This window comes from Lepidothrix coronata, unplaced genomic scaffold (genome assembly GCF_001604755.1).
Source record: "Lepidothrix coronata isolate B3197 unplaced genomic scaffold, Lepidothrix_coronata-1.0 Scaffold102, whole genome shotgun sequence".
NCBI lineage: Eukaryota > Metazoa > Chordata > Aves > Passeriformes > Pipridae > Lepidothrix > Lepidothrix coronata.
Genome location: NW_016690282.1, coordinates 2,677,056 through 2,689,394, shown reverse-complemented (window position 1 = coordinate 2,689,394; position 12,339 = coordinate 2,677,056). Strand labels below are relative to the sequence as shown.

General features: G+C 39.0%; 1 protein-coding gene across 3 annotated transcripts in view; it reads right to left on the bottom strand.

Annotated features, from left to right (window-relative positions):
* Window positions 1–12,339, bottom strand: part of LARGE1 (LARGE xylosyl- and glucuronyltransferase 1) — a 282,849-nt gene that overhangs the window by 37,767 nt on the left and 232,743 nt on the right. For all 3 annotated transcript variants that reach the window (XM_017823441.1, XM_017823442.1, XM_017823440.1), the window contains one exon: window positions 3,801–3,956. In XM_017823441.1, coding sequence (XP_017678930.1) covers window positions 3,801–3,956 — 156 coding nt within the window. The remainder of the gene's footprint in view (window positions 1–3,800; window positions 3,957–12,339) is intronic.

Genomic DNA, 12,339 nt, shown 5'->3' with positions numbered 1-12,339 from the left:
AGCACATGGCAGGCTCCTGTTCACAGCCTGTCCCTGCAACCCATAGGGTCTTTTAGCTTGAATATTTCAAGGAAAGGATGAAGCATGCATGTACACATAGACATATATATAAGCATTTTTACATAAACAGAGAAATTACCTCAGTCTGTATTTTTTTGCCTTCAGTATTTCAGTTTCAGAGCCCTATTTGTTCTATTCATTTCCATTTGCAATGCTTTGGAACCTAATAACAGTCCTGCTGAAGATCAACATCTGATTAGACTAGGACTGTGCAGCACAATACCCAAAGACTGCCTTCAGACCTCTTGAAATTCACTCTGTGGTATTATACTTTTTTAGCAAATATTAGAAAAAAAAGGTACTAATACCTCCACATGCATATAGATAAAGTATATATTTAAGCATACACACATTCACACGCATACACAGAGGAAAAGAGAAATTAAAGAGAGGTCCAATTACCTTTTAAACTACTGCCCCTTTACATCTCTCTAGCACTGTAAAGAGTCCTTAAAAAGGGAAGACACATAATTTACATTCATTTTAAGGCCATCTCAGTACTGATGAGAAGTGTAAAGGAGCCTCAGAGAAACAGAATCAGCCCAGTAGTACCCACTGCCACACTTCCTTTTCATGTTTTACAGATATTTGCACTACAAATGAGATGTCTTAATTACAGGTTGAATTTTAAATAAAACATCACTGCAAATATTAAACTGTAGAAAAGCATTGGGTGGTATATTGGAACAAGACTTAAAGGTAGCTTCTGATGCAGCCAGACTGTGAGTGAGACTCACACCAAGCCACTGCTTCTTCCACAACAGGGCTCAGTGCATTTAGTGCTAAAATAATTCTCTCCAATTATAAAACCAGCAGAACTATTCTAACATTTTGTCCACTGGTCAGAAGAAGCACAGGCACTGGCAGAGAAGCAAAGGCAGCTGAAGGAGCAACTTTTACCTATGTTCACTGCCTAACACAGTGAACACTTTTACCTATGTTCACTGCCTAACACTGTGCCTGCACAGCTGTATTTTGGGGATGCCAGTCTCAAGCCTCAATTCAGAGAAGAAAGGAAAAATAATAGGGAAAAAAAAAGATAATGCAAACAGCAATTCCTACCTCATATATATCTGAATTAATAGAAATTATAGCTTTTTATGTAACATACATGCTTATGATTCCTAACAGAAATGTATGGCTACATCTTGTCAGACTAAAAGTTCATCCAGCCAAGTACCTTGTGTCCAGTTGTGAGCTGGCTGCCTATAGAGGAGCATAAAAGCACGGCAAGTGTACAGCAAGGCTTTCTCAAAACACTTCCCTAGACCTAACTTGTGGTTCAAGGACTTTCTGCACCAAAGCTAACAGCTCCTGACTGATTTTCTTTCCATGAAGAGTCATTTTTGAGCATACGTATACTTTTAGAAACATTACCTCCTGCTCAAAGCTTCGTCACATTGTGCGTGAAATGTCTATCTTTGTTTTGAACCTGCTACTTGCTATTTCCACTTCATGTCCCCTATTTCTTGTACTGGGAGGAATGACAGTGGTTCCCTGCTCACCTTGCTCTGCTTCTGAAGATTATCTTGCAATAGATCATGGGAATGTGCTGTACTTAATAGCACACCTGTGACACTGTATATGCTACGGCAGACAGAGTGAGAGAAAGAGTAGTTTTCATGACAATCCTATTCTTAGGGTCCCATAACTTCAATGCTGAAACTTGCTGTCTGTATTCTACAATAAAAAGGATATAATCAAGTTTAAACAGGAGCTTACATCAAGGGGAACTAATAAAAACCAATGCCTTCTCCTAAGTGACTAGTCTTAATCTTTCTGAAGTTAGATTTTTTTCTATATCCAATTGTTTTGATAGAAGGCTATTAATTTTTAGTGTCTCTTGGCAAGTTAGGACTCATGTATTTTTATATGTCTAGCTCATTCTTTTCAATTTTTTTTTATAATTTATAAATGGAGGAATGAGTTACATTTCTTTTTCAGACACAAGCTATACCATATACCATATTGCGTTCTACTTGTCTTGAATAAGAAACAGTTAGTCATTTCCAGTGTCTGTCAACTAGATACAAGTTCAGTAAAATGAGACATTTAAAACTTTAAGGACTGCCATTTACAGGAAGAACTTGCATTTGCTGTGCACTGTTCCCCAGTAACTTGTCATCTGGAATAAATCTGTTTATTAAGGATTTACAGAGCTCTGGAAAATATAGCAAGAAATCTGTGACTGCATTCATACTCTTCGAACTCACAAAACACACTGTGAATTCAGTATAATTTTAACCTGAATTCTTAAGTGTGACGAAGGTATGTGTTGTTCTGTTGTCTTTTTTAATGTCTCGTTCACCTTTTCTCCTCTTATTCTACCCTCTACTCTGTCTCTTGTATCTTGATGGCTCTGATGGTCTTTTATCTCATTCAGTTCACTTGATTGTCCAAAAGCCTCTCACTCTTGCAGAGGATTTTCTTCCTCCATGTGCTTTTGCTCTTGTGGTGTGCTTGCTTTCCCTCTCTCTCATTCTCCACCCGCTTCTCATCTCTCCCACTTAAGCCTCACTTCTTTCAGAAGACAGTGGTGTGGTAAAATATGTGTCTGGAAAGCTGTGCCTTGGGCTAAAATATATCTATCTAATCTCTGAGTGCATTATTTAAAAATATGGGAATGGCATCTCCTGTGGTCATTTGATTCAGAGGCTAAATGGAAACACTACCAGCCCCAATGATGATATTGATTGTCAATTACCTAAACTGCTAATGTGGACATGATACTGGCTTTGCTTAATTTATTTATATATAGACAACGTTGTATATTTTAGAAATATTTTTTTCCTGAATAAAATGTTACAGATTCCTTTTTATTCCCTTTCAGACTATGTAGTCAAAATTGGTACTTGGTCTAGAAATCTCCAGAGACCACATTATACACAAGGAGTTCATATACATCTGTGTATAAACATTTCGGTGAACAGTTTTTTACTTTGGAATTATATGTACTAAGGCATACACATACAACATCTGTGTCTAAACATCCTTGATTTCAACCATTTTCAAAGGATTTGCTTCGTCTGAAAGGTTCTGATTGCAAATTTTATGCAGATACACATAAATACCACTTTGTTTAGTTAAGGGAAATACAGAAAAAGCCTGCAGCCTCAGACCCTATGTGTACCTTGAAATATTCACACATTCTGTAGTCTGCAGCATGGCAAGAACTCATAGACCTAAATCCAGCAGTCTTGATACGTTCATTTCTTCTTCATTATTTGTGCATTAGTATCTACTACCCAAAACTGACATCACTGTATACTGAACAAATACACAGCAAGAAACAAGACCTTCTCCTGGAAAGTTTTAGGTTTGTCCCACTGAATCACCATACCGGCTACTAAGATAAAAAATGAACTCTACCACAGCTGAAACCAGGACGAGGTCTAAGGGTAAGATCTGCAGAATTGCCTAATGGAATAAGAGCCCAAACACTCATTTTCAGCTTGTGATGTTACCTTTGTTGGAGATTTTTAAAGGGCAAAGTAGACCAAAAGAAGCATCAAAAACCAGGGTAAAGATGAGATTAGTACAACAGTTTCACAGGGGAGAAACTGAGGCACAGAGAGATTAAATGATTTGCACAGCGTCACTCCTGGAATATGAGCACTGCCTTCAGTTCTCCTGAGTTCCTCCATCCTGCAAGACGCACACCACAAACTCCAAGCCTTCACACAGCTTGTGCCTTGTTTGAACCACCCTTTAAATAGTCAAGCCCTAGACACCCTACTTACATTTTCACTGTTAATGTCTGCCTCACTGGGGCAGCCAAAGAGTTCCCGTCTCAGCAAATTCCCATCATATTCCAGGAATGTCAGGTAGAGGTTGCGGAAAAACTCCACATGCTTGTTTTTCACTCGCAGCTTCTTTGGTGAGTTCCAGTGAATCACCTCAGAGGGAGAAAAGAGAAAAGACATCCTGCTGTTAGAATACAGATTTGCTTTACATGCTTTTTTATGTGTGTTCAGTTTGCTGCCCTCCTAAAACCAGAAGAAAAACAACTCACAAACTACACAGACTTCCTTGTGTCTTTTTACAAGGCAGGCTTTGCCATGTCTTTCACAAGTAACTGCATACTCTAGAGGTGATGTGCTTTTGAAACTCCTTCACAGTATCACCTGCACATTTGAGTGAGGATACTGCTCTAGTTTGTGAAGCAACACCTCATAAATGCTTCCACAACTCTAATCACGGAGCTGCTGGGTTATGGACTCTGCTGAAGAAGATGGAAGGACAAGGGACATAGGGATGTAGGTATTAAACATTAATCTCAAATTTCCACATGACTGTTTCTGCTAATGAAATTGATTCACTATTTCAGGCCAGGCAGACTCTTCTCTGGTTAGTTACTGAGAAGAAAAAGCTTGAAATTAATTCCTATGCCCATTTAAATAGTTCAAAAAGGACTGAATCTAATCTGACTTCCTTTTTGCCATTGCTTCATTTAAACAAGACTGATCTCTGTTGCGTTAAGACAACACAGTGATGCAGTACAATGCTTCACCCTTTGAATTCCAATTTCTAGCAGGTATTTATCCTCTCCTAATGGGAGATGCTCACACTGGTCTAGATTTAAACTGTAATGCTTACATAAAGGGCCTGGTCTGCATTTACATTGAGGCAACTTTGCACTGGTGCCAGTGTGAACAAGAATGGGGCCCTAAGGAAAAACTAAGAGGGAGCAAGAAGGGGCTTGCAGAAATGATTTCATTTTATAGGGGCTATATTTTAGACATAAGAAAAAAAAATCACCAAATACTTTGTATTCACTTCTATTCCTGTGACTTCTAAAGAGATTAAAAAAAAGTCTCCCTTGGGAGTATTTCCAAGTTAGGAGTTCTGGAGGTTCTCTGAATGCATTAAGTTAATTGTGTGAAGGCACTGTGTCATGCAGAGCCACAGAGCTGCAGTGCCAGCTGCCGAGCCGGCCAGCTTTGCTCTGAACATCACATTTGTGGGAGGGAACACACAGAGCTGAAGTGCAGCACGTAGAACAGAAGCAGCCCAGAGAAGATGAACGCCCCTGGTGTCAGCAACACAACTCCACAGGAACAGGGAGCTCTCTAAAGTCATGGTATTTGTTGCCCAGTGAGTGGACTGGAGGAGGAAAGAGCAGGATGCAGCCTGAACTTTCCTGTACTGACTTCAGCAAACAACATAGTCTCTCCACTGAATATTTACACTGCCATAAAAGCTATGGCACTCTTTTCTACATACCCAACACCAGCGAAAATATCTCTTGAAAAGAAAAACTTTATTCCTTCCTGAGATTTCACTGCTGAGGCTATTAGGATGTCAGAAAATATACACGCAGTTAAAGAAAATTAACTGTAGAGAAAAATGATAATGTCAGAAATTGGCAAATTGCTTTTTCTGGTTATAGGAACACTTTAAATCAAGATTAAGATATATCTACATGCTGCATAAATTTGGGAAATTATTGGGACAAAAATACTTTCTGTAGGTATTTGTTCCCAGTAATGCTACATTCTTTGCTGGTTTTACATTTGTCCACATGTTCAGAAGTGTAGCATAACTGTGAGTTAACATGTTGCTGCAATGCATGGTGAAAATAAAGAACACCACAAAAATGAAAGGAGCTTTAGTTAGGGAAGGGCATAAACTTAAAATGACAGATTTTCTCCTCTGAAAAATGGATCTTCAAAATCTCCTTTTTCATCCATTGTATTTAACTCCAGCAAAAGGCATCAATGCTCGGAAAAAACTCTCAACAACTGAATCTTGCCTCAGGGAAATGGGCACCTGTAACAGAAGTATAGGGCTGAAGGATCCTAAAGGGCTGCTTAGCAGTTTTACAGGGTACCAGTATGCATATTTACAAGCAGGCCTAGAATGGAAACTGTCTGCTGGTAACTTGTACTTATTTAAGAGTAGATCAAAGAAAGCTAAGAAGATGGCAAATGGGACAAAACTTGTTAAGAAAAATCTTTTGTCTGCTCTCTGTATTGCTACTACACAACATGTGAGTTTCCTTTTGAATGTCTTCACACTGCTGAGCACCCTGACCACCCTGAGACCTGGGGACAGTGAGCACAGACATGGCTAATGAATGATGAGAACCTCAGTAACTCTTATAGGACAGGCTCCCCCATGCTGCAGGAATTTCCCATCAACATACACTGTGTCACATCACAGCCAGGCAGTTGTTGGTCTCTACCCAGTTGTGTGGGAGACGATTTCAAACCCAGACAACTGCAGTTGTCAGTGCAGAGGCTCTTTGCTGCCGTGCTTCAAAATCTGTTGTGTGTAGAAGCTGGTAAGTGTCAAGGGCTTAGCTGGTGGTTCAGATCTGATCAGATTTGAAGATGTCAGGATGCTGCATGTATATGGATGTCAGGGGAACCTGAAGTGAACTGTAGAAATCTGAATGAAGCTGATGACTATCCAAAAAAGCTGATTTTTTGATCAAGAAAGACAGCACATGCCAATGCATCCTAAAGATGATGTACTAAAGAACATCAAGGAACTATGCAACCATCTGGATGACCTGAGGTAGGAAAACCACAAAGCAGCTCAGGCAAAAAAACAGGCTGCTTTTCAAATGTAACACAATTAGAGAAATACTATGTGAGATATGAATGCATAAAAAAGAACAGCAGGTTACAAAAAGCAACAAGACCCTTAAGCACTGATATACAACACTACATCCAAAGACCATATTCTTTTTATGCAGTCAGCCCACAAACTCACCTTCAGTTCTGACTGTCTGATATGGTCTATTGCACCACCAGCTACAGCAGAAATTGTGCAGGCCAAGACATTCTTGTATAGCCTGTCATGGGCATGAGTGAGGTACATAAAAAAGGCAATGGGCTGCACAGGTAAAGCTATGGCCGCTGCATTTGAAACTTTATTGTGCACAACAGTAAACTGATTGGGGAAAAAATGATCAGTTGGCAAAAGACTACAGGGAAATCAGAAAGAAAAAAAAAGTCACTTTATTAGCAGACTCTCAGTGTTATCTCCACATTAAAAAGAGAAAGTCAATCTAGAAACTAAAAATCTCATTATTGCAACATCCCTTTTCCAAGGCTGAATAGCACCATAATGCTGCATTTATTTCTTCTTCTATTTTCCCTCCTAGTTTCTAAACTATTCCAGAGCTCTGTAGGCTTACAGAGAAAACTGCACCTAGAAATATAAAATTCCAGTGCCATTAGCTGGATAGACACCTTAGGAAAAATGCTAGCCTTCAGGCTGACCTACGGATCCTTCCCACTCTTGATCACAGCCTCCTGAGAACTAATAAAAAAATACACTTCCTTAATCTTCATTTAGCAATTTAAGTACTGAAAGATTAGAACTTAAAATTCCACATCTATTTAACACTTGGTTAGTTGTCATTAAACAACTTGGCACTATCTACATTTCTGTTAATACCATCCTAGTTAATCAGCAACCGTTACCACTCACTGATTACACACAGCCATCCTCCTGGAACACTTCCATACGTTTGTGGCCTGGTGAAACAAGCTAACTGCGCCAATGGTTCCCATTTATTCACCAGGTTCTGACCCAAAGCACTTAAACATTGACACAGTTGGAGCCTCATGGACTAGCAATGGGGTCTGAGATGGAAGGTAAGAGAGAATGTTACACGCTGGTGGAGTCTAGGAGGACTCTAAGGTCAGTTATCTGAATGGAAATACACTGAAAACAAAAATCCTAAAGCTCCTTACTTTACCATCTGCATTGTCCTCTCTAGAGAGATTAAATATTTCAAACCTGATGTTCAAATCGCTAAACAATAAGTGAATACAACATTACATACACTTGAATACAACATTATTTCTGTAAGTACCTTTAACCATCTTTTTTTCCCCTGAAGCATTTTCTCTCTCAAAAAGAAGTATGTGGCCAAATGTTTCCTTAACAACAATCTGACATTTTTTTACCCAAAGACACATCTTGGTAATTTCTCACTTTGCTTCAGCCCTTACAAAATCAGAGAGCACTGGATATCCTGTATAACTATATACCTTCTTCCCAGACTGAAGGGTAAGAAATAAGAATAAATTAAGGCTAAATTTCAGCCTAGAGAAGTTTAACTTTGCAAAGCACTGAATAGATATGCTTAATTAAGCCCATGAGCACTTCACAATTTAGGTAAATAAGTGGTATTTTGTAAACAGGGAGATTTCCTGCTTAAAAACTTAAGATTCCTTGCTTAGGCAACCAGACACTTTCCACTGAAATCAACAGGAGTCAAATATTCAGCAAGTATGCACAGTAAAGCCACCTATATATATCACTTTAATGCCATCTCAATAGGTTTTTTTACAGGCACATATTATTGAAAAGTTTAAATATGCCCCAAATCACCCTGCAAGCATGCACCACATGTGTAACTTATGCCTCGATTAGACTTGTCTGGAAACTTTATTTTTAAACTGTGTTTTATCAGAAATGAATGGTTTAATAAAAGAACCAATTTCCTCAGAAAGGTTTGTATTCTTCATAAAAAAGTTATCAGGGAAGTTTCAGAGTGACATTTCTGAACTACATGAGTGGAAGAGACTCAGGTTGGAGTAGCCAGCAACCCAGAAGTCCAGACATTGCTTTTTGGATGAGGGATTCAAATCCCTGCCCTGCTTGATTTGGTACCCATGGTCCCAGGGATTACTTTACTCCCCAACTTACTGCCACTGCTGTAAGCTGACAGACTGTCCCTGCCTTGCACTTTTCAAAGTTCTCACTTTGCTCTCAAAAGGATTCTTCAACTTCTCTTCCTTCAACTCCTGTACTAATGCTTAAGGAGGCCTCTTGCCTGCAAAAACACCACTAATAAAACCATGATGCTCCTTGTTCGGCAGGGTGGAAGCACCTTACTGACTCCAATGCTCATTTAAAGGAGGGGTATGTTTAACCCTCTTGAGCCTTTACTCCTCTCAGAGTAGATCTTCCTTCATTGGCATTAAAAGGTGCAAGGCTGCGGAATGCCAGAACTGCTGCAGATCAGTGCTGAGGTGCTTGAACAGCATGGGGTAGCTCAGGAACTGGAACAGAAAGTGGTGCAACAGGTCACGTTTGAGGCAGATCTGAAGTGATGTATTACAGTTATGGACAAGAAGCAGTTTAAACTTTTGTAAGCAATATTGCAAAGTCATCCTGGTGTGGAGGACATTCCCAGGGAGGACACGGTGAATCACAGAACACAATTTCCCAATGGGGAATTTATGAGGGTCATTATTTATCTATCTGCTGATTTAGTATAAGCTGTATCCAAAATTAGTTCAAAGCCATCAACAGGTTTTAAAGCATTTTTCTATGCTGGAGTGTGCATGTGGGGGGAAAATTCTAGTAATTCGATACATTCCCATTTAAGAGTTCAGTATCTGATTTTCATGTTTGTGAATTAACAGATTCACTGTGTATAAATAGCATCTGTATTCTTGACAACCAGATTTCATGACTGACCCATTCAATGAGGTCATGATTCATTGTCAGAGGCATCACAATTCATTACCTTCTTTCATAGGATTTTTTCTGCCATTTGGTTTGTGCCAAATCATAGTAACTGAGATTTTCTCACAGACAGAAACAAACTATTTACCAAAAAGTAAGCAAACACAGGACCTAACCAAGCAAAAGCATAACATAAATGAAGGTCAGTTCCAGGCAGATTCCCCACAGGCTCTGAAGCCCAGCAAGGCATGGTCCGCAGCACACATGCTTCTCTACTGACAGTGTGGGCTACTGGGGACTGTGTGAGGAGATGAGATAAGCAATACAGAAATTGGATGTCTACACAGAATGACTATGAGCACTTCCTCATCTTTTGGCCAGCCTTCAATAGCAACTCCTGAGTGTTTTTCCAAGGTGTAACAAATGCCATGCAGAAATAAACATCTCTGGCCTTTAGACTGCAGTTGACTCACTTGGCAAAATAATTAAAGAGCATCTGCTTCCTCTTAGCCCACTTTTTGTTTTCTATTGGAACTGTTCATTTTAAGACATTCTTGACCAACCTAAGCATCCTTAAATATAGGTGCCCGTGGGGTGAGGAAAGGAAAATTTCTATAAATGTGACTGTTAAGTTTTGGTGCCATATTCCATGGACAGCAGAACAAAGCCCATAGACTTCAGGCTGGTTGTGCAGTGTGGCCTCTAGCACTATAGAGTATGACACAGGAGGTAAGTTGAATTTAGATGAATAAAAATAATAAATTAGTCTTATTATGATGTTATTTAAGATAGATATAAAATTAGTGGTCACTAACAATGCAGAACTTGGTTATAAATATTTCTATTCTTATACCTCTTCTGAAAGAATCCCATATACAAGTAATTTCAAATTGGTAGATGCTGCTCAGCTGCAGCAAGGAAGTAGAGTTCAGCAGCAGTCAAACATTTGACCTTCTCTAACATAAGACAGTACCAAAAAAAAAAAAAATCAATAAAAATGATAGAGATGAAACTTAATGAGGACTAAACAGAGAAAAAAAAGTGATTAGAATCCTCTTCAGGCAATATGAAATATTCAACTGCTCCCTAAGCCTGTAAAAGGTGTGCTGGTCATCTTACATTTGCATGAATGTGAACAAAGCAGCAAAGTGTTTATACATCCCCACCACCCCCCCATCTACGAGCATCAGTCAGTCCTGGGCATCCAAGTTCACTTGACACAATGTTTTGTGTAAGAGATGACAAATACTCAACTCCCATGGACTGTGAGGCCAGATGTAATTAAATCAATGCCCTTTCAGTTTGATAGTAGGAATGGACTCTGATTTGGCTGAGGAATACTTGACTGGGCCAGCTTTACCTTGGAATTTAAATCTCTCCATGCATTTCCTTCTTTCCTATGCTATCCTTCTTGATCCTTCAGTACAAACTTCACAATCTGTCTTTCTCTCCCTCTTACCCTGGAGGTTTCTTTTACCTCGTTTCCTATTCCAGTCTTACCATGAAAGATGGAATATGCCAAATATGTTGTGTCATACCATTTATATCAAATGTCATGGAACTGACTAACTTCGGTGATTTTAAGAGTATATTTTCTAACTTGGGCTAATGACATTTGTTGAAGTTTTTTTGGGAGGCTCATATACCAAATCAGCCAGTTTCTTTACAGAACTAGAATTTTGATAAATTTCATAATGCAAATTCACAACTTTAATTGGTTTGTGCTTTTTTTATTTTTTAAATTGTATGAAGAATTTTAAACAGTGCTGCCTGAGGGCAAGTTCTTTAACTGCTCAGTATGGGAAGAGCTTTATTGAAACCTTGGGGCTTATGTGCACTAGATAAGACTCTGCCCTCTCTTTCAAAGCAAAGAATTTCAGCCCCGATTAAGTATTTAGGGGATAATTTTAGCAATGTGAATAAGCCCAGTTCAGTTGAAGAAATTGCTTATGTGTCTGCACCCCTTGTTGAGTCAAATACCTCAGACCAGAAAATCAGTGGAGAATATTACACATCTTAGACTTCACTGCTTATGCTCTAATGGAACTGACAGTGTGACACAATATACAGTAATAAACGCCCAAGCCTAAATTATAGTTGTAAACATAAATTTGTTAATCGACAATGAAGAAGGGATATAATTTATTTTGAAGATACTTCTATCAGATGCTTACTCATAGGTGTTACATATGAGCTAGATGTCCCACACCTGAAGCAGATTAGTTAATACAGTCATTGGAGTCTGAACAGTGATTTGCCTGATTAGTCATCTGACGACTATTTTGAGGTGAGCTTCACCAGTCTCCAAACCCACTCATGGGGATCCAAGTTTGGCTCTCTAAATATAGATGTACAGCAACACTGAAAGCACCTTATGGTTATCCTGCCTGCCCATCAGCTGCCTTGCCAAAAGGGTATCCTCTCCTGTAGATCTGTGTTTTATCTGCCAGTCCTACATGGATATCGGAGAGCACCTACGGTAACTCAGACTGTGTTCAGGCAACAGAACCAATCCCTAGATCCTCAGTTATTAGCTTAAATATCTTTTCCTCATGTAAATGTATGTGTCTAACCTTGCGCTGAGCACAATCTGACTGTCTCAACGACTATATGAATTAATCTCAGCCTCTAATTCACAGAAAAATACTGTGATATCTAACAGGTAGAAGATATATTTTTCTGAAGTTCATCTTTTAGGAAATATTTTCCCTGCTACTACATCTTTCTGTTTGTTTCAGGCCCTGCAACTGCTGTCATACGTGATTCTCAGCATGAACAAAGAACTAAAATTTACTAAGAATTTTGTTATAAGGCATAAAAGCATGATGCTTTTAAGTGCCTTGCTGG